At 36.3% G+C, this 22968-nt stretch overlaps 1 protein-coding gene across 1 annotated transcript in view; it reads left to right on the plus strand.

Moving 5' to 3' along the window:
- Positions 1 to 2344, plus strand: part of epha8 (eph receptor A8) — a 111904-nt gene extending 109560 nt beyond the window's left edge. The window contains exon 19 of the mRNA XM_016573817.1: positions 1082 to 2344. Within this exon, the coding sequence (XP_016429303.1) occupies positions 1082 to 1196 (115 nt within the window). The 3' untranslated portion in view covers positions 1197 to 2344. The remainder of the gene's footprint in view (positions 1 to 1081) is intronic.
- The last annotated feature ends 20624 nt before the right edge of the window (positions 2345 to 22968 follow it).

A 22968-nucleotide genomic window follows, 5' to 3' on the forward strand; every position in this document is an offset into this window, starting at 1 on the left:
GCTGCAACCGTGCAGTTTGCAAATCATTTGTTTGTTTCAAATGTTTTTAATGAATCTTTTAACATAAAAAGCTTATAATTGGAGCTGCACAGTTAATTGCATAATTAATCATGTTTATGGTTACAATGGCCCTGATTAACTAATCTGGAAAAGGGTCAATTACTGCAATAGAAAGGTTTGTGTAGCATTTAACGGATCGTTTCAGTAACTATGGAAGATTGTTTCTGCCATGGGATAAATTTAAAAATAAAAAAGTAAAAAGGTAATTGCGACTTTTTGTTTCACAGTTCAGACTTTTTTTCTTGCATTTCCGAGTTAGTCAGAATTGCAATATAAACTTAGAATTGTGAAATATAAACTCAAAGTTCTGAGATAAAAATTCTGAATTTTGAGACACGAATTTGCAAATACTTTTTTAATTAAAAAAGCAGAAGTAGACTCAGAATTCAGTTCAGAAAAAATCAGATTTTTATTTATTTATTTATTTTTTCTCAGAATTGTTAGTTTATATCTGTATTTAATTTCTTGCAAATTCTGACATTTTTTGCATTTCTTGCATTCAGAATTGGAAGGAAATAAGTAATAAATAAATTGTTAGATAAAAGTATCAAATACCTCTTTTCATTTTTATTCTGTGGCAAAAAAATTTTTAAAAATAAAGTAAGGGATGTAGACTCAGAATTCAAAGAAAAAAAAGTCAGATTTATGTGTTAATATCTCTCAATTCAGATTTTTTTTTCTCAGAATTGTGAATTTATATATCCAAATAATGTCTTGCAAAATTCTGACTTCTTGCCATTCTTACTTTTCAATGGAGGGGGAAAAGTTGGAATTTTGTGATAAAATGTAAATAAATTTTTTTTATTATATATATATATATATATCTGTTTAAAATTTGTCTGTAGCCCACAAATAATGAGCGTGTTTTAAGTTCACTGAACACATTCCTCAGCTCGTTTTGGATGTTTACATTCATAATACATTCTATGAATCAAATATAATAATCACAGTTCTGAGGGAAATAAACCAAAATCTCCAACACCAGCATCTAATCACGTTTCTTTGTCCACTTCTGTCTTAGTGACATCCAGAGGTTGGGAGTCACATTAATGGGCCATCAGAAGAAGATCATGACCAGCGTCCAGATGATGAGAGCCCAGGTACTGAACCAGAGCGTGCCGTCGGTGCACATATAATCACGGACCCCGCCAGAACACAAGTACATATTGATCTGATACATGTTTGGGTACTTCAAACGACTGTCCCTTCCTAAACGAAAGCTGACATGGACTATTGTTACTGGGATAAGGATGGAGTTTTTCTTCTTCGGCGGGACTTTCTGCAATTATCCCTTTTCTCTTTTACTTTCTTTTGTAAATGTTTGGACTGCCTTAAATGACACATTATTTAAATATTGTTGTACATGGATAAAGATTTTATGAATTATAGAGTCATGAATATGTAAAGAGTGGACCTAGTCATGAATATTAAAAAGATGGAAATGAATATGCATAGTGTACAAGTTTGGTCACACCCACCGCAGCAGCACAACGGCATGGATGAAACTTCACGAGTGCCTCAAGTGCTGAGACATGACGCTGAATAAAAGACGAAACAATGAGACGCCACAGGAGAATGCGTGTTAAGCTACAAGCATATAATCTACGACGAGCCGAGACCCTCAAGAGGAAACATTTGGGCTCCTGACAAAAGCTGCAGAGCGCACAAGAATACGGACAAATGCTGAATTAGTCTGTTTTGTCTCTGTGGTCATAAAAAGGGAAAAGGCAATTATGTATGTCATGTGTTTGATTAAACACTCTGAAACTCAACCTGCTGTTATTTATTGCGTGCAGAATGGCGCCGGATCCCTCTGGAAATGGGAGGAATAAATATGTGTAAATGTTGGTCTGCAGAAAACAGAAACACTTTTAACTTTTCCTTACTCTTGAAATCTGTCTGAAATGGAATCTGTGCCGCTGGATTCAGAGTTCAGGCCAGTTTTACATTATTTATTGGTACCCTAAGAAAATCATTGAGTATTCTCAGTGTTTGGGCTGTTTTACGTCAACACATTAAAGATACAGTAATGAACTTGCGTCGTGCTAAAAGGCGTATCGCACATAATTGTGTGGATGTTGAAATAGTGGGACTGACTAATTTAAAGTCAACATGAAATCAAAACTGACCCTGTTTACTTTGCTAGATGTTGCTGGTCTTATTACGAACGATTCATCGGTGCATGTTTTTCCAAAAACATTTTGTTTTTGTAATTTTCCCCAAATATTCTCTGCCTCTTTCACCAGCTGAAAGGACGTTCTCCTCCAACCACTTTTCATGATTCTATGGAAGCTTGTTTCCACCATAGAAAAATAAATAAATACATGAAATAAAGGAATTTGCGATTAACTTTTTATCTCACAATTTAGATTTTTTTTTTTCACAATTCTGACAGAATTGTGAGAAAAAAAGTATATAAAGTCACAATTCTGAGAAGAAAAGTAAAATAAAAAAGAAAATAATTCCAAGATATAAACTCAGAATTGTGAAATAAAAGTGAAAAATAAAGTTGCAATTCCCTTTTTTATTTTTTTATTTGATTATCCTGTGGGAGAAAAGATCCCGCCATACATTCAATTCCCTTGTTGAATTTCCTTTTCAGAGAAGTAAAATGGGTTGTGAATGCCATTTCATGTTGACTTTACAAAAACACTGGACCTCATTTAATTTTTGAAAACAGGGTATTGTCTGTATGTTAATCTTTTTATTTATTAAATTATAATTATTCAGTTTTAATGATTAAAATACCTAATTGTGCATTTGTTTGTAAGACAAAGATGAATGGAGTTAGTTTCCCATGAATCATTTATGTAACTATTAATAAAATAAAGGTTTTTTTCGCTCTCTCTCTCTCTCTCTGTTTCTTTAAAAAAGAGCAATATCTGTAAGCAAACTGGAGTGCAAATAAAAACAAAACACTTCTATATTGTAATACATGTAACCAATCAGAGAGGACATTTAAATGTCATCATTATCAATATCATCATCATTTTTAAAATCCACCCATTCAAAATAATCCATGTCAACACAACATGAGTAAATCTGAGTCGTACAGTGTTTTACCTCAAATCAATTTTTTCAATGTTTTAATAATTTATTATTTTCTCCATTGTGAGATTGTTGTATTTTTTTAATCAAATTAATTTATTTTTCTATTATTATTATTATTATTATTATTATTAATTCTCCTTATGGTAATGAAAAAAACACTGTGCACACAATGTTTTAAATTCATACATATGAATTATCCATTAAAATAATTATGCATTGCAAACAATTCATTTTTTTTTTAAAGTGCGCATCTTTTTTTCTGTTGATCATGGTAAATTTTGACACTTCTTGACAGTTTTTGTGACATTCACAGGTATTTGGTGGAACATTATCATGCATTATCAAGTGTATGTGCATATTCTGTCCCAGACAGCACTTCAGTGACAGCAGAGCAATTGCTTTTAATGTCCGCTGGGCTTTAGCGCTTTCCTCTGAGAGGTTTCTTCATTACTTTAACATAAAGCTGTGAATTTAATGTCTTAAAATGAATCATGACTACACTGCATATATCAAGACACTGTCAGCTTGCATTGTCACATTATGAAAGTTGTCATCTACGAGGAGACCAAATATTAGCAACTGTTTTGTCTGTGTTTGCCTTTGCCAAGAGTATAACTTGCCCATTTGGATGGTTCTCTGCACGCTGAAACCATTCATGCGCAAATGTCACCTTGAAGCGGATTATACCCAGAATTCATTTCAGGTGAATGATCACATTTACAGAACCTGTACATGCACAACAAACGTCATTACACTGCAAAACCACTTCACTGCATAAAAAAATATAACTTTGTGCCATTTTTTAACCAAAATTTTTGCAGGTTTTGTGACACTGCATTTCAGATTCAAGAGAATATTAGGAATAAATTGAATGGAACACAATATGTCAATGTGATTTTAAATGTAAATGTTGAATATTAGCAACACTTCAGAGTTTGAAAATAAAATGTATTTTTTGTCATTTTTTCATTACTTTTAACTCTATTGAAATAAATAAATAAAATAAAATAAAATTTTGTCTCGTTTTCCAGTGCAAATATCTCAAGATCCTTAAATCAAGATACACTTGAGAAGTAAAATTACATAAAATAAGAGGCCTTAAAATTAAGTGAATTTATGATTAAAAAAGAACAAATATCTGCCAACGGCTCAGAAAAATCAACTTAATTCAAAGAGAAAACAAAATTTCATTCCCTATTGACACGTTTGCATAAACTTAATTGATTTTGTTCAATTTTTCAGAAAACAAAACGCCATATTTGCATCTCAAGTAAATATGTCTTAGATATGTGTACTGGAAAACAAAAGACGAAGATATTCCTTTTTTTGCAGTACATGTAACATTCAATGTCATGTACTTGTGAATTTAAGATTTTTTAAAAGTACAATTAGCTTGTAATTTAAAATAACAATAGTTGTGTAGTTAAAAATGTGGATTTGGAGACTTAGTGGTCATTGATGTAAAATGATGAAGAAAGTAAACTTAGGTAAACAACATATCTTTCTTATTTAATGCAAAGACTTTCAGACATTTTTAAGTCTGACTTAAGTGTCCAAATGCATTTAGGGCTTCTGCTTGACTATAAAGAAACAAACTGTCAACACTGAACTGATTTGCACTTCCCACAGACAGTTAAAGTGACTTTCTTCTGCAGTTAGATGTCAAATATTAGTCTGTCGCACAAAACTCTTAGATGAGATGCGTTCAATTCAAAGACAGCCTCGTTTCACAGCCTCAGCCCGTCGGAGATAACAGAGTTCACTGTTGCGGATGTGTGTTGTGACGACGTACGAAACTTGTCCTCCATCACTTTCTCATTCCCGTTGAGTGAGCACAGTCAGATAGGACACCGGGAGGTCACACAACAAGCTGTGCCACAATGTGCCGCCCTCCCACACTACATAATGCAAACTATTAGAATCAGATTATGCCACAGAAGACTTCTTACTATAAGTCAAGGCATTTTACAGATTGCACAAACACTGACATGTTAGTGTAGTTGACAGATATAATCAAGATTTTAAGTTAAAATATGTATCCGAATGCTTCAGGGAATGCAAAAATGAAAGAAAAAAGAAAAAAAAGGGTAACATTTTACAATAAGGTTCCATTTGTTAACATTAGCTAACATGAATTAAGAATGAAACATACTTGTAATCGCAGTTCATATTAATTGCAACATTTACTAATACATCATTGAAATCCAAATCTTATCTTTTAATATTAATGGACCTGAACTAACAATGAACAGTTGTACTTTAATTCATTAACATTAACAAAGAATACAAATTACTGTAACAAATGTTAGTTACCGTTAATGCATTAATTAACATTAACTAATGAATCGTATTGCAATGTGTTACCAAATAAATAAATAAATAAAATAATAATAATAAAAATAAGCAGCACAACTGTTTTTAAGATTGATAATAATGTTAAAACATGTTTCTTAAGTGGCAAATCAGAATGGTTTCTTTTTTTTCTCTCGACATGTTTATTCATGTATTACCATGATAAATGTACAATGTGCTTTCCTGAAAGAAACAACAATACAATATATTATTGTAATATGATTGTAAAGAAATACAATCATTTAACAGCCTTTAAAATACTGTGTGACATAAGTTTTGCTTCGAATAAACTACAGAAACCGCTACAAAGATGATAAATATACATGCATAAACAAACTTTAAATTGCAATAGTATTTAACAATATTATTGTTTCTGTATTTTTTTTAATCAAATAAATGCAGCCTCACTGAGCACTTCTTTCAAAAACAGCAAAAACTCTTAATTACCTTCTGGCCACCAAACTTTAGATATATTTTCACTTAAAATCTTTAAAGGCCCAGGAGTGTGACAAAATGAGTTGTATAACATTTTTATGAAAGTGCAAATATTTTAAATAAATATATTAATATCTTCCTATCATCCCTGACCACCTTTAAATTAAATAATATATAAAAATAAAATAATAATATAATATAATGAAATAAAATTATATTTCGTTTAGATGTCACAACTGCAAGTTATAAAAAACAATCCATGATGTCAGAAATCAGGATGCAAAGCATATTCAATATTAATTTGGACACTGTAAACAACACCATAAATTACTTTTGTCACCAACTGGGTTTAAGACAAATACATTTCAATATGAGTGTCCACAGTTATCCAAAGGAACAAAATGCAAACAGTGGCCTTCTTGTTGTTTCCCAAACATTTGCGATACGTGCAATTTATACAAACTCTTTGATTAAACATTCATGAGCACCTTGAATGTGTTTGTGTTTGCATGGGGTTTGTTGTAGTCTCAGTGCATACATTCGAAAAGAAAAATAACATTTGAGTCCACATGACCCACTTGTACAATGGAAAAGGTGAATTTGTGGCAACGATAAATGTTGGGCTAAAAAAAAAAGAAAAAAGATCACAAATAAGCTGAAAAGAAAATAATTAAAAATATATGTGCTACAAATATATTCTGTGCTTCTGTGAACTAGTACTGTATGTAAGCGGCTCTTAATTAGCCTAATGAATCTCACGACTATAGCATGAGTCATAACACCCTCATACTTGCATGCACAAAGAATGAAAGAGATTCACAGTGAGTGACCTAATTACCTGAACAAGTCGAATAAGGATTTCCCTACCCTGAGAGCAGATATTCATACGTTACTATTAAAATGTAATAGTGCCTTCATTAGCATATATGCAAATCGGCATCATTTCAATACAAAACCTTTGCTCTGCTGGCCTCGGCGTGCACCCTAACCACTCAAACTTTCCCTTTGATGTTATAAACAAAGTCTGTCACCGATGATCCTTATTTGCATGAATCTGATACAATCCATGCCGTGCAAATTATCACGCCCCCGGAGATATCAACCAGACAGAGGAGAAATTAAGCTCTAATTCCGAGGATAAGATATTTTAAGGGCCGAGAAAATGCATATGGTACGGGCTGAATGCTGAATCGGGCGGTTCCGTGGTGTTGCTGGCCCGGATTAAACCTTGTTAGTCACAGAGAGGCCTGACCGCCGATTCAACTTCACGGAGCTTATTACCGAAAAAAGATTCGCACAATAGAACTCAAAGTGTTTCCGTCAGTTCTCAGATTTACTGTGGCAGAATTTTCTGGAGGGCTAATTCAATGGCCAATAATGAACGCATTCCAGTGTCGTCGTTACCCTAGGAGATTGTTTTCAACACTAAAATAAAATGTCATTATCAATTATTTATCGTTCTTGTGGGTATTGTCTGTACGCAAAGCACAAATAACAACTGGCTCAGTGGTTGATTCAAAAGACAGCATAAAACACATCAGTCACATCAAAACCTTAATTATTTTATTCATTCCAGCATGGTCAGCAACCGCGATATGATTCCTTACAAATCTGAGCAAAATGTATAGTTTATAATCTTAAATCAGACCAAAAAAAAATAAAAAAAGACCAGTAAAGCTCACTAAGTACTGTACACTTCATATTTGCTCATACAAGTCAGAAAAAAAATCTCTCAAAAACATATCAAGATCTTTTTTATTATTATTATCTAAAGACTATATATATTTTTTAGTCTTTCTATTCATTAGTGGTATGGATTTTTCAATTAGGCCTACTCTTTCTCAAGGTTACCTAGTGACAGTCTTTATGAGTGACTCAATCAACCGATTGGCTGATTCCTTCTTTATGAGTGAGTCATTTGAATCATTCACTAAAACGATTCGTTCAAAACGTTGATTCATTCAGGAAGGAAATGGCGGTGTGATACTGTAACTGTTTTTGGCGGTGCAAATAACTGGAGATATTGGGTCTAAAATGTACAGTAAGTTACTCAAGTTTATCTTCTTGATGTACAAAAGCGATATCTAACAATCGTGCTGCCTCCGAAATGTAACTTCAATAACTTCTCTGAAACGGCTGCAGTCGTGGTATTCCTAACGTTACCTTTTCGACTTAAAGGACACATCTAATGAATTTCGTGTGAGCGGCTTTGACATAGGCTATCTTATGTATTTAGCGTGAGAAAGTAATTTCACAAACTTATTTACATGGTTGTTCCTTGAATTGTGCGTGTAATGTATACTAAACTAAGCTAAATATATCAGCATGCAAGTGTGATAGCCTATGTTTCAACCCATCTATCTATCTATCTATCTATCTATCTATAATTTTTTTTCTCCCTCAAAATTGTGATTCCTATTATAGGCCTGCTCCATGTTGATTTTCGTTATTTTTGTCATGAAAATAACTAATGTCAAAAAACAAAACCGTAATGCACAATGTAGTTTATTATTATTATTATTATTGTTGTTGTTGCAATTATTATTATTATTATTTATTTATTTTTTGCTTTAAGGTGATATTTGACCCACACAGGTTTTGAGATCCATTCTTAAATCTAAGGTAGTAGGCTACAAAATCTTAAAAACACTCTGCCTTTAAAAAAATTAAAACTTGGCCATAACAATTTATGCATAAACCCTAACAATGTCCCCTTTGGTTACATCTTTTCTCTTCCGAGGCTGTGTGTTTTGAAAGCAGTGTGACTATTTGAAAAGTTTGGAACTGTCCTAGTTAACGCACTGATCTTGCCTGTGGTTTGTTTTCCCAGCATGCCGCAGCTCCCCCACCGTTGTAGTACAAGGGGGCAGCAGCATGTTTGCAGGCGCAGCGATGGGTACGTTACCCCAGACAGAGTGTCTGTCTATTCCTTCCAACATTTCTGAAATTCAGATCCATGGATGTGACCTAAAAGTTTCAGACTTTCAAAAATCAAACAGAACATGAGATTTGAACAGATTTTGAGCTAATAGACATATTCTTGCCCATTGCAGCCATTAAGCCAGTGTGTTGCTATACAATTTCTAAGGTGTTCTAATGATGGGCCTCTTTTTCCATGTCAGTCTATGGGACTTTTAACTTGTTTTACTTTGATTTGTTTGCTTAGAAAAGTGCCATACCTATCTTTAAATCCATATTAGCGAAAGTAATAGTGATGCTTGTCTTGCTATTGTCAAAACTATTATATGCCCACCACATAGTTGAATTACACTGCAATCCAGTGACCCAAATATATGAATAGATGTAAATCCACATATGGCTGTAGTTATGGATAAAAAGAAGGCAAGCGAGAGTTGCTGGCAAAATTTCACACCTGTATCGCCGTGCATGTTTGTGTGGACAGCAACTACGCAAGACTGATTACCGGTCTGATTACTCTATGCAAATTACACTAATGTCCATGCCAAAAATACATTTTAGGGAATCAGCACGTTTCAATCCGGCTCTCATTAAGAACTCCAATGAGGAAGAGAGGCGAAAAAAACACGTGGAAATGGAGCACAGAATTTATGTGCATTGATCTCCAAACCCCTGGAGCCTCAGTCGTGCCCTAGCCTGATTTTCTCCTCCGGTCCGTCCTCTGGGCGCATGTGTTCGCTGGTTGAACCACTCACCGCTGGTCTGACTCTCCCGTGTGAAACCTACAGGCTAGCGTGCTTCCTCGCGGTTGTTGAGCATCAGCGCTTTGTGTTTGATAACATCTTTGCCTATTTGAAGGGAAATAAAAGTTCAGCACTTTGGATGAAAGAGAACCGCTTCTGTCTTTACGCGAACGCATTCTTCAGTCAAATTAGTAACACACTGTGCGAGGTGTGAACCTTAAAGCTTTTTCACCTTCAAAACCTGAAAACCTCCCCAAGATAGACGACCACGGTGGCAAAATAAATTAGACAGCATGGTAGCTGATGTGTACTGATGTGTCTGTACAAATATAGTCCATACTGCATATATTAGAACACTGTAGTCCTATATGTTAGAACAGGGGTTCCCAGCCGAACCCCTTTCATCTAAATAATTTACTTGAACTATCCCTGAGATTTCAAGTAATGTTCAAGCTTTTCAGTAAATAAAGATTTTTTCAGTTTCTTTAGAAAATGAAAGCTATATATGTCTCTGCAAAAGCAGACACAAAAATGGAAACTCAAAGTCAGAGTAATTTTTTTTTTATTGGCTAAGGCGTTTCGAGTGTTTTTAGTGTTTTGATACAGTATGTGGTTGCTAGGGTGTTTTGGGTGGTTACTAAGGTGTTGCTAGGCAGATGCATAATTTTAAATATAATTTATGTCTTTAACTTAGTCATTGTCCCGAATGAGTTTTGCACCAATGTGTTCTAACCTTTAAATGTATTAATTCTATACTGTATTATATAAAATATATTTTTAATTAAAAGTAATTAATTATTTATTTACATTTAACTTTAATTACCATAGTATAAATAATAAAATAATAAATATTTGCTTTTTTATGTTAAGGCAGCTGAAATATACACTGTAAAAATGATTTTTCAAAGTAGATAAATGAAAAAAAAAAGAAAATACTATCTTTCTACTTTTAAATTTCATGCCATTTTATGTTACTTGCCATTTCTATACAATCAGTTGTGAAATTTACTAGCAATTTCTGATGGAAAATGATTTCTACAACCAAATTTTCAGTGTGTATATAATAAATATTTATGAAATGTTAAAAATATATTTATATTTAATTCTATGTAATTTGAAAAATATTGTGTTACACTATAAAGATGACATTTCAAAATTAAAGAATTAGCTTTTATTACACTGAAGTTATTACAAAAATAATCTGGAAATGTTAATTTAATAAGATCAGAGATTAGTTTTTTAGTTTTATTTTACAGTTTCAATTTTACAATATATATTCGAATTGACATTCCATTAAAATCTCTCAAACCCCCTGCAGGTCCATCACAACCCCTATTATAAGACAGTTTTTACACTCTCTATTTGTACAGTATTAGGTAATGATTAAAACATAAATTATTTAGCCTATATTAATGTTGTTTTCAGACCTGAACCTGACCCAAACCCACCAGTTTGTATGTAGGTCCCATTAAGCTCGGGTTTGTTTGCAGATCTCTCATTAGAAAAACACAGATGGAGGACTGATTAACTCAAAATTGATTCCAGGTGGAGGTCAGAGATTGGAGTTTGTTCCTCATGCATGGTCTGTTTTTCTTTTAAACTTTATTCAATTTGAGTCACGCAGACTGCGGCACAGCAGCAAGGCCTCATGGGCCGCTCGGAGCTGCACACACATTCAGACCGTGCTGGTTTTGCACGGAAACGGCCAAGTGCCATCACTCCATCACCTGGTCTTGCCATCCAGCCTCACTAATTCCATGCTTTGGCCACCACCAACTCGCAATAGAGAAAATATTACTATTTTCAGCATCATATAGATGGGCTGGCCTTGCATGTTGTGCTGCATGTGAAGCATGTTTGTGTCTGTGTGCTTGAGCGTGTGAGCCAGTGGAAGTGAAGCGGTTCGTTTCTTTAGCCGTGATGTTTCATTCATGAGAGAGCTTTTCACTCAGCCTACACACCGCAAGGCTCAGAGTCACGAAACGAGCTGCACATGCAAACGGGCATTCAGACACACAACACTTCAATCCACAGCTTTCTGTTTCTGGCTTTGCTGATGTTGTTAGACTAGAGCATCATCTGTCATTTTCCTTGACTGCTCATGGACCATATGGTGAAGAGCATTCATCTGTAGTATTATTGCTATAAACATTTGATTTTTCTATAGATTAGACATTTTGAATATTTTAAAAGACAGATACCATTTATTCACATGGTACAAACCGTGTAAACAGGATTCTTAGCTACCACAATTTTCAAGTCTTTTCAGAAACAGGGAAAATGCAAAATGATAATAAATGAATTATAATCGTCCAAATCAGAACATCATTATTATAATTAAATCAATTAAAAAACAAGCAAAATATCACAAAATTATTAATGTAATTTTTCTAATCCATACAAATAATTGTTTCAATAAAATGCAAAAATGCTTTGTAGATTTTGTATTATCCATACATACCTTTAAAACCTGTCCTGTCTCAGCTGAAATGTTTTGCATTTAGTTTGTAAATATTACAATACATTTTCAAAAAATGTCACCTATTTCAACACAAAAACTTATGTTCAGTTGCTGCCAATTTTTTTAAAAGTATAATCAACTTGGTTGTAGAAATAATTAGAACTTAAAAACGTAAAAAAAAAAAAAAAACTTTAAAAATGTAGTTGTATTACATATAACTTTTTAAAAAGTTTAAATTGCTGAATTTATTTTGAGGAGCTAAAGTAAAGTAGTTGCCATGACTGATCATATAATTTTTTTTACAGTGTACTATCTCTCAACTCAAATAAACCTTTCAGTCATAGGCATGGGCCGATTACCGGTTTCAAGGTATACCGCGATTTGAAAATTTCACGGTTTCAAAACCGCTAATATTTTCCGTTATACCGTCCCTGCACTCTAAAATATGCTGGGTTGTTTCAACCCAACTTTGGGTCAAATATGGACTAACCCAGCTGTTGGGTTCAATTTTTTTTATTACATTTTTAACCCAAAACTTGGGTTAGTCCATATTTGACCCAAAGTTAAGTTGAAACAACCCAGCATTTTTTAGAGTGCGGTATGCGCTGTTTTTCATGTCTCCTCAAAGACTAAAAGTGTAGGAATCCCTCAGGTTGAGTGCAGTGTAGAGAGTAACACGACCCTCCTCCTCCTGTTGGTGCGAGCGAGCGGTCAGTCACGTGTGTGTAGGATGGTCGAACTTAAGGAGCTTCCCCTGGAATTTACGCAATCGGCAACCGGACGTTTTTTGTCTTATTGCAGCTCGTCTCTGTTCCACGACATTCTAATTTATTGAGATGCACCTGTATATGAATTATATAACTAAAATTAAATAACTCTAATTACACATTTAGGTTAAATAAAGATGTCAGTCTTTATTTTTCATCTTTTTAGGAAACAAATCAAAGAAAAATAAACAAATTCTACTGTTCTTAATATTATGTATGTTGCTAAAAAAATATATATATATTGTGTTCAGCGGAAAAAGTTTTTTTTTTTTTTTTTACCCAGTCATTTAAAAATAACACATTTTAGAGCTGTAACGACAATACCGTGAAACCGTGATATTTTTGCTTAAGGTTTTTTCAGCCAACAATCTAAGTTCCAGATGTTGTTTGTCATTTGCTTCCTTCAAGCTGAGACTTAAAATGATAAGAAAGTCACCAAGAGAGAATAGGAGAAACAATTTCAGCAGTGCCACATCTGCGTAGTACGGCTAAATTGAAGAGGCTGCGTGAATGCACCATTTGATTTGATTGCTTATGTAGATAGAGCTGGCAGAACGTTCTCTCTGAGCCTGTTCGCACAGATTTGAGGCAGAAGTAAATCCTGTCTGTGTCTACGGCACTCGGAGGAAGACAGAAATGCATTACTCATGCGGCACCTTATCAGCTAAAAGAGTTTGGCTATTGGTGCGCAATTAGACGTGCTAATCCTTTACTTAGGAAAGAGTAGTGAAACAGCCGCCATGTTGGGTGGGCTCTGACAGTCTCAACCTTGCCTGAGTGTTTTAATGTTTTTGTTTGTGCAATGAAACCCAAGCCCTAAATACCACCAGGAACGTCCATAAAAAATGTATTTGTGATTTTTGTCAAAATATACAGGTGTTTAGAAGGCTGCACAGTTGGGAAAAATAGCCCATATTACAGCCTACAATGAAAAAAAAAAGATGTAGAAACGGTTTTCACTCAGAAATTGCTAGTAAATTTCACAATTAATTATAAAGAAGTGGCAAGTAACACATTGACTTAAGTATTTTCATGTAAAACGTACTACAATTAATTTTATTTACAAACTTTGAAAAAAAAAATACAGTGTAGTTTTCACAATCCAATCAAGGCCTGGCCTGTATTATGTCACACTGAATATTCTTTATCCTGACTTAGTGATACTTCACATGAAGCTAAATGTGTTGCAAATACTTTTTTGTTGTGTTCGCGATTTGTTTTAAGTTAAAAGGCATTATTTGGTTTTGGGGTTGAAGATACTGGCTGATAACCCAATGGTTGTAGGTTCAAATCCCGGAAATCTTCAACATTACCTACACTGTAAAAAATGACCGTGAATTTAACGGTAAAAGACTGTAAAAATGCTACAGTAAAAACCTGTTAAATGGTTAACGGTAAATTCCCCTACTATATACGGTGAAAAACTGTATTGGACATTACATGTATTGGACATAAATTTTACGGTAGTACACCGTTTTTGGAAGTGAAAAATACCGTATAATTTAAAGTGAATAACCGTAAATTGACATTCCCAGAATTCCCTGCGTTATATTTCAAATTTGATGTTTTTTGTTGAAATAACTATGTTTCTTCTTAGTTTTTTCTTATCAGTTTTGTATATTAGGGTTGTGTGTTACACCTAATGTTGTTAAATGAATGTTTATAGCATTATTTCAGTTTCATGTGTGTTACCATGATGGTGTTTGGTGGTTGTGTGAATGACACTGTGCACCTTCTATATATGTTATTATTTAAAAGCTGCTTGTGATGGGCTTTGGTTCATCATGTGACTTTCTCATCACCACCTGCATTTGGTGGTTATCAGTGTATTACAAAGGTACAAAACAGATTTCAGTACTTCAATAAGTTGGTATATTAACATTATATCAGTTAATGAAATTACGGTATTTAACTGTAAATTAACCACAGCTGCCGGTTTTTTACCCTGAACGTCCATTAGGCACAGTGAGTTTATGCTGTCATTAGCGATACACATATTTTAGAAGAATTCATTTTAAGGTTGCACTGTAAAACATCATACATTTCATTATAATATATTGATAAAATGTGTAAAAGTAACAAGCTGTCAACTTTTGGGATCTAATCCACCTACTTGAGCATTTAAAGTCAATATAAATTATTTGCAACCCATTTCACTTCCATAATGTTTAATTTCAGAGTAAAAAACAAACAAAAAAACAATACAAACAATAACTGATTCGATCATACAAAGTGAGTGTTTTCCATATGGCTTTTTTGTGGCAAAATATACTATATGTAGAGTATATGCTTAATATATGTTATAAACAGCATGGCTTTAAAATAAAGCTTTAGGGTAATTTAAATATTGACATTGAAAATATATTTAAAAAATCATCAACAAATATATGAAGAAATATAAGTACATTTTAAGATATATTTGAAAAGATATAGCTTGAGAGTTCATGTGGCTTGGGACACGTGGAAAAATAAAATATTGTTTTAGAGACTTGCTGTTTCAAAGACACATTTTTGTCTCAGAAAACTACATTTTGATGTAATATTATGAAGTCGAACTGTAAATGTGGTCCATTTTTTATTTTATGTTGAATTTAAACTCATGCATAATAGCCATAGTTGTTAACGCATGTGCAGTATAATGCAACATGTTGAATTCATCAAACAAGATTTACCGATCTCATTCACCTCTCTTCTTCCAAACATTTCCTCTCTTCTTTCCGCTATTCTTCCCACTGTCAAAGAGATGCAAAATAAGACATTCATTTGATGAAACATGCTTGTTATTGCAGTAAATATACAAGGCCTGATTAATCACTTGGTTTATTGAAGTGTTACCTGCACATCCTGCCCTCATGTGCATCATTGTGCCCTTGCTATGATGCCATTGCTTTGGCTGCTGCCCAGCATACGCTTAGCTTGGCAAAAGTCTGGAGCTCCGCCAGCGCCTCCGTACGGCTGGCAGGCGGGCGGCCCCTGGGAGTCAGGATTGTGTGATAACACTTTGAAATGATAGTTTAGCCCAGGAGAGCACTTGACATGCAATATCTTCCCCGCTCCGATCGACAGGCAAAGCAAGCTTAGAGCAGGGTAAACATCGGCTCAGGGCGTAGGCACACAGAGAGATTCAGAGGAAAGAGTGCTCATCACACGCCGAGATGCAGGAACGCATCCGGCCCACTGCACAATTACCACTCTGTCCATCACGGGTCTCATCACCGGAGGCTTTTCTCACCCGCCGCAGACGCATTTATTCTCCTCTTGGCCTGTCTGTGTATTCAGCCTCGACAGCTGCAAATAGACAACAGGTAATGTATTGACAGTCTAATAAAGAGTGTTGGCACTGGATATAAATCACGCAGTGCTGCATGTTTATTTGTGGGGGCGACTCTCACCTCTTTGTCATATTAATAGTTATCCAGATGAGACGAAGAAGGTGTCAAGGGAAGGATGAAAGATGTACTGGCACTGAGAAAACAACCAATTGTGAGTTTACACTGTTTTCTTCATATCTTGTGAACAAGTCGAGCTGTCGCTCTCGCTAGGCAAAGACTGTTAGGCCCAAAATATACTCAACTGATGGGTCACCAGCTGTTTTCTGGTCTGAAATGGGTCATAGGCAGCTGAGGAAAACAATACTATATATAAAATGCACTACACTACTGTTGTCTATTTATTTGATCAAAAATACAGTAAAAACTACGGTGGCCAAGTAGTGCACAACACAGCAAAATCTCCATAACACAGGGGAAACAAGATGCAACACAATGAAATTAGCATAACACAACGGAAACAACTCGTAACACAACGAAATTAGCACAGCATAAAGGAAACAAGCTGCAACACAATTAAATTAGCACAACACAACGGAAACAAGTCGCAACACAGCGAAATTAGGACAATATAAAGGAAACGAGCCGCAACACAATGAAATTAGCACAATACAATGGAAACAAGCCACAACACAATGAAATTAGCACAACACAATGAAAACAAGCCACGCTGCAACACAGAAATTAGCACAACACAATTGAAACAAGCCGTGCCGCAACACAGAAATTAGCACAACACAGCAAAATTAGTCCTTTGCGTTGTGTTGTGGTGATTTTGTTGTGTTTTGGAGGTTTCGTTGTGTTGTGCACTACTGGTCCACCATAAAAAACAGTAATATTTGTGAAATATTATTACAATTTCAAATAACTATTTGTTGTCTATTTGAATATATTTTAAAATGTAATTTATTCCTGCTAATTTATTAAAGCTAAATTTTCTGCATCATTACTCCAGTCTTCAGTGTCACATGATCCTTCAGAAATCATTCAAATATGCTGATTTGCTGCTCAATAAATATTTTTTATCATTATCAATGTTGAAAACAGTTATGCTGCTTATTAATGCAGATGCCATGTGACATACCTTCATTCTCGAAAACCATGAACAAAACTATCCAAATGAAAAGAAATACAACCCAGACTGCATGGAATACGGGTTCATTTGCATTGATGATAAACATAGTTTGAAATTTAAATTGTATGCAATAAACAATTTTGGAACTGTAATAGATTTGTGTTGAGAATCTAATCTAAATTGCTAGCATGTTTATAGCTAGCTAGCTGAACAATATCAATCCAGTTTAATGGCGTGCATACATTTAAAGCAAACTCTATCGCCTCCTACAGGACTGCACATTAACAGAGAATGCACATTAAGTATGAACAACATCACTGTGCACGCGCATTGGCCATATAATTCACATATTAAACTATTAATGGCTTGTTTTTATGTTACTTTTAGGGGCGGGTAATAAACTGGTGTGCATCAAAAGAGATTTTGTAAATATACAGAGATATCTCACTTACTTGCAACTATTTGCTTTAAACTAAAATCTTTAATGAAATATTCATTATAATCAATGCCTCAAGCCTCGCCAAATCCAGTTAATAGTACATAATCACTTGGCCAGCAGTGATGCTGAACTGACCACTGTTTCTTTCAGCAAATTAATATAGGTTGCATATTAAGTCTGTCAGAAGACAGAACAGAAAAAAAAACAGATTTAATGTCAAGTATACTATACATGTTTATGGTAGGAAAACATATACATTATTAAATAAGTACTACTTCGAGCACTGTTCCAGACTAATGTTGTGCAGCACTCTTTAAACTTTCAGTGTGAATTTTCCCAGATGTTTTATTCGAGAAGGGTCTGTCTGAGACTTCAGTCGACCTTCACAGCACAGAAACAACCACAGCAGCGGTGAGGGTGGACTGAAAATGTTTGACAGCTTACATTTAAGGAGATCACAGCAACCTTGGCTGTGTGCAATCATCACACCAAGGACTTTACTGCTCCAGAATCCATACAAAGTATAGGAACAGCTCAAAAGAGCGGCCAGAATATTTTAAAGAAATGGAAGAATATTATAATACATTAGAATTGAATATATTCGCTGAATTAGAATCTCATTGAGATGAATGGGAATGCTAACAGATAGCTAGAATACAATAAAATCGACGCTTATTAAAGCTAAATTTTCTGCATCATTACTCCAGTCTTCAGTGTCACATGATCCTTCAGAAATCATTCAAATATGCTGATTTGCTGCTCAATAAATATTTTTTATCATTATCAATGTTGAAAACAGTTATGCTGCTTAATATTTTTGTCGAAATGGTGATACAATTTATTTTTAGGATTTTTTGATGTAATCTAAATTAAAACCTTTTATAGAGTGAGCAACAAATCTGTGAGTCCAATTAAACTCTATTTTTAAATGAATCTGTCAGTTGGACCTAGAACCAAGTCAGTCTAGTCCAGGGGTAGGCAAGTTCGGTCCTAGAGAGCCGCAGTCCTGCAGAGTTCAGCTCCAACCCACCCAAACATACTCTCCTGGAAGATTCTAGTGATCCTGAAGGCCCTGATAAGCTGGTTTAAATGGGGTTGGAACTAAACTCTGCTGGACTGCAAGACAGGACACCTCTGTGCTACTGTGATGGTGATGGAATTATCTACAACTGTAATTTGCATACACTGTAAAAAAATTACTTCTTAGTGTTTAATTAGTCTGTTTCCAAATTTTGTTTAGAAGCAATGTTGCTTATAATATTAAGAGTGTGAGTGTGTTTAAAGACAATGTATCTTAGTGTATTTTAATAAGTGTATAGTGTATTTTGAGAAAGTGGGAAAAAAAATGCCAGTGCAATACAAAAAACACTCAAACTAAAAACACTTTTACTGAAGACAAGCCTTAATATCATACGCAGTGTGGTTTTTTCAAGTAAATGTATCTTGTTTTAAGGATTTTTTTGATATTTTAGCTGGAAATGTAAACCAAACTGGTGCAGTGCAGCCAGATTCTCTTCCAGCTGTAGTTCGGCCATGACAGTTGTTGATCTACAGGAGAAAGTGACGGTAAAAGGCGATGCTAAGAAACGATGCTGTGAATGCCATGCATATTTGTGTTGTGTTATGAATTGCTGCACGACACATTTCTGAACACAATGCATAAAATTGCAGGTGCAGCTAGAAGTGTTTGTGTTCATGTACTTGTGTGTGTGTGTGTGTGTGTGTGCGTTTTTGTGACAAATGAGGACATAAATTTGTATAATGACAAGGGTATGACATAGGTATTACAAGGAGAAGGTGACTTTTCAGGACATTACCTTTATTCGAGGTCTGTCTGAGACTTCAGTCGACCTTCACAGCACAGAAACAACCACAGCAGCGGTGAGGGTGGACTGAAAATGTTTGACAGCTTACATTTAAGGAGATCACAGCAACCTTGGCTGTGTGCAATCATCACACCAAGGACTTTACTGCTCCAGAATCCATACAAAGTATAGGAACAGCTCAAAAGAGCGGCCAGAATATTTTAAAGAAATGGAAGAATATTATAATACATTAGAATTGAATATATTCGCTGAATTAGAATCTCATTGAGATGAATGGGAATGCTAACAGATAGCTAGAATACAATAAAATCGACGCTGAAAGAGGGCTTTAAACCATATCTAGACCCAAATATCACAGAGGTGTGAGGGAAAAACTTGTTAAATTAATTTCTCCTCGAAATGTGGATAAACAATGAGAAAACATTCACAATTCCGAGTTTCTATCTCACAATTCTGACTTTTTTCTTAAAAATTGCAAGTTTGCTTCACATAATTTAGACTTTTCTTTTCAGAATTGTGAGTTTGTTAACTCACAATTGTAAGCAAGTTAACATCTCACATATAGACAGAATTACAAGAAAAAAAGAAAACAGATATAAAATCAGTATTGCAAGAAAGAAATATGCGAAATAAAAAGTCGCAATTACCTTTTTTAGTTTTTTTTTTTATCATATGGCTTCCACGCTTTTATGCATTCCAGCACAGCTCAACCAATGGTGTGAGTTTGGGGCGGGACTATCTGTTTGCCTGAGTGTTCATTTGAAACCATTTGAAAACAGTGCCCATTTTTAGATTATACAAAATTACACATTTCTTTTAGAAAAGTTCAGGTAGGAAACCCATTATTTTGAAAAGTCTAGCCAATAACAGTTATGTTGACACCTCTGACAGCTTATTAGCACCATGACAATGATTTGGAGTATATCTGAGGTGGATTTGCCGTAATTAGATTGTCTCTAACTCTCGCCCTCCTGCTGCACTCTTTCATTTGAGTGAAAGATACACATTTTCACCTGTTCCTCTTCAGCCCATAAATACGTTATTAATGAGAGAATAATTTTTTATGGCATGTCATGATAGCAATAAATGACAGAATATTTGCCAGAATTAGTTACTGCCAGGAACGCTTGCGGCCAGATGGCTGGTTTTTCTAAATAAAAATAAGGAAATTAAATAATTAAGGATGGAGATACAGAACTGGATGGACACAAAACCTGCCTTTTTTTAATCAATGAGTATTTTTAGCCTGTTTTAGGTTACGTTTGTCAATTAAGAACACTTAGCAGTAATAGTGTCACATGCTAACCTCTGATAACATTTACTCTCGCTTCTCAATAATTAACAGAGTTCTTGATATCTGTCCCCCTGGAGCATTTGCACATTATAGCTAACAGCATTTTAATTATCCTTCATTAAAGTATATGACAGTTTGAAAACACAATGTGTTCTCATTGGTATTTATAGGTATTTAGCACACATACATTTTAGTACAATTGAATAGGCACTGAAATATATGCTGTAACACTGTTTAAAATGTAAATGTAAAAGAATGGGATTGTGCCTGAGGTTTGAACACAAGATTCCAGTAATTCCAGTTCAGACTATTTTCAGAGGATTCACAAAGTGTACTGGATGTAAATAGATTTATGTTTCAGATGTCAAAACATGGTGATCTCATACATTTCATTGTCTAAATGTACAAAAATGTATGTGTATACTTTACGTTCCCTATCGATACTTCACTCGTACTGCGTCTGCTAAAGAAGCTATGGGAAAATGCTTTTTTCTCCTGAACTGAAGCCTTTTTCAATCACACAGTGAAACTGCACGGACATTGGTTCGTGCAGTCTATATAAAACGAACCAATGGCTCGGCAGTGGAGCTGCACGAGCCTATGGCGACAAAGCCCGCCAGAATGGGCGGGGTCATCTTGTTATATAAGCGGGCGTTCACCACAGGATTCTCAGATTTCTTCTTCTTCAGCGACGACTATGCTCTACGCTGATTCCGAAGCCTGTTCGCCGTTAACACGCCTCGCAGCTGGATTGGGACCTCTCTGCTCGGCTGACCCGCTTCTCTGCCGCCTCAGCGACGCAGCAGTTCCGGTCCATTTCCCCTGCCGCCATCCGGCAATTCTAAACGAGCTTACTAAAAGAGCTTGGTGTTGTTGCAAATGCCACGCCATTACTGCGGTTCGTGCGGGTCTCCCCTGCACGCCGATGATGGCCACACGGAGTGCGTTTCCTGCTTGGGGAAATCCCACACGGAAGCTGTGCTCACGGGAACTGATTGTGCGACTCCGCCCCTCGCGCCCTCCCGTTTTCTTCCTCCCAGGGACAAGTGAGGAAAAAACAGTGGGGCAGAGGACTCGAGTATCCGGCTGCGAGCGAGCTCACGTCGGCCCAGATCCCGCGTGCTTCGCTCTCGCCTCAGAGAGAGAGTTCACCCATCCTCTTCTCCCAGTCTGACCAGCGTCCCTCTGCCGGCGTGAGCGATCTGGTCTCGTTTGGGGGTAGTGAGGATGAGCTGCCTGATGACAGCATGTCATTGACTGCCTCGAACGCAGAGGAGCTGTTGGGCTCGGTTACCGACCCCACCCCCTTGCCGTCATCCACGCCCAGCACCGCCAAAGATGGGATGGATGCCAAGCTTCTCCGTATCCTCTCGAAAGCGGTCGAAGAGCTGGGTTTAGAGTAGTCTCCACCGGAGGAGCCCTCTCGCAGCCATCTGGATGAGTGGTTCCTGCCGGGGCGCCTTCAGGCCCCTCGTCAGTGTTCCTCTCCATTCTTCCCAGACGTCCACGATGAACTCACCAGATCATGGCGCGCTCCCTATTCCGTCCGCCTCCGTACTTCTGCTTCATCCACCCTCACCTCTATCGACGGCACTGGAGAAAAGGGGTACGACAAGCTACCTCCCCTGGACAAGTCAGTGGCCATGCACCTCTGCCCGCCCATGGCTATCGGCTGGAAGGCAAAGGCCGCCCAACCGTCCAAGCCATGTAGGACCACTTCAGCTCTCGCTGGACGCGCCTACTCTTCTGCTGGACAGGCGGCTTCGGCACTACATTCAATGGTGGTCCTCCAGGTCTTTCAGGCCAAGATTCTCGCCTCCACGGACGAGTCTGGCTGGGATCCCGCGACCCTCAGGGAGCTGAGGAGTGCAACTGACCTGGCTCTGCGAGCCACCAAGACCACCGCTCAGGTGATCGGGAGGTTGATGGCCAGCCTTGTGGTGCTCGAGCGCCATTTATGGCTGACACTAATGGAAATCAAGGATGTGGATAAGGTCCCCTTCCTTGACGCTCCGATCTCCCCCAAAGGCCTCTTCAGACCGGCGGTCGAAGGATTCGCCGAGCGCTTCACGGAGGCACAGAAATCGTCCCAAGCTATGCGACATTTCCTGCCAAAGCGCTTCAGCTCCTCTGTTGCCTCTAGTCGCCCTAAGTCTACACAGACTCAGCAGCCCGCGAAGCCAGCACCTGCCGCCCCCGCCGTTCAGCCTGCTAAGA

The sequence above is a fragment of the Sinocyclocheilus rhinocerous genome, unplaced genomic scaffold (assembly GCF_001515625.1).
Source record: "Sinocyclocheilus rhinocerous isolate Xijiao unplaced genomic scaffold, SAMN03320098_v1.1 scaffold532, whole genome shotgun sequence".
Classification (NCBI taxonomy): Eukaryota; Metazoa; Chordata; class Actinopteri; order Cypriniformes; family Cyprinidae; genus Sinocyclocheilus; species Sinocyclocheilus rhinocerous.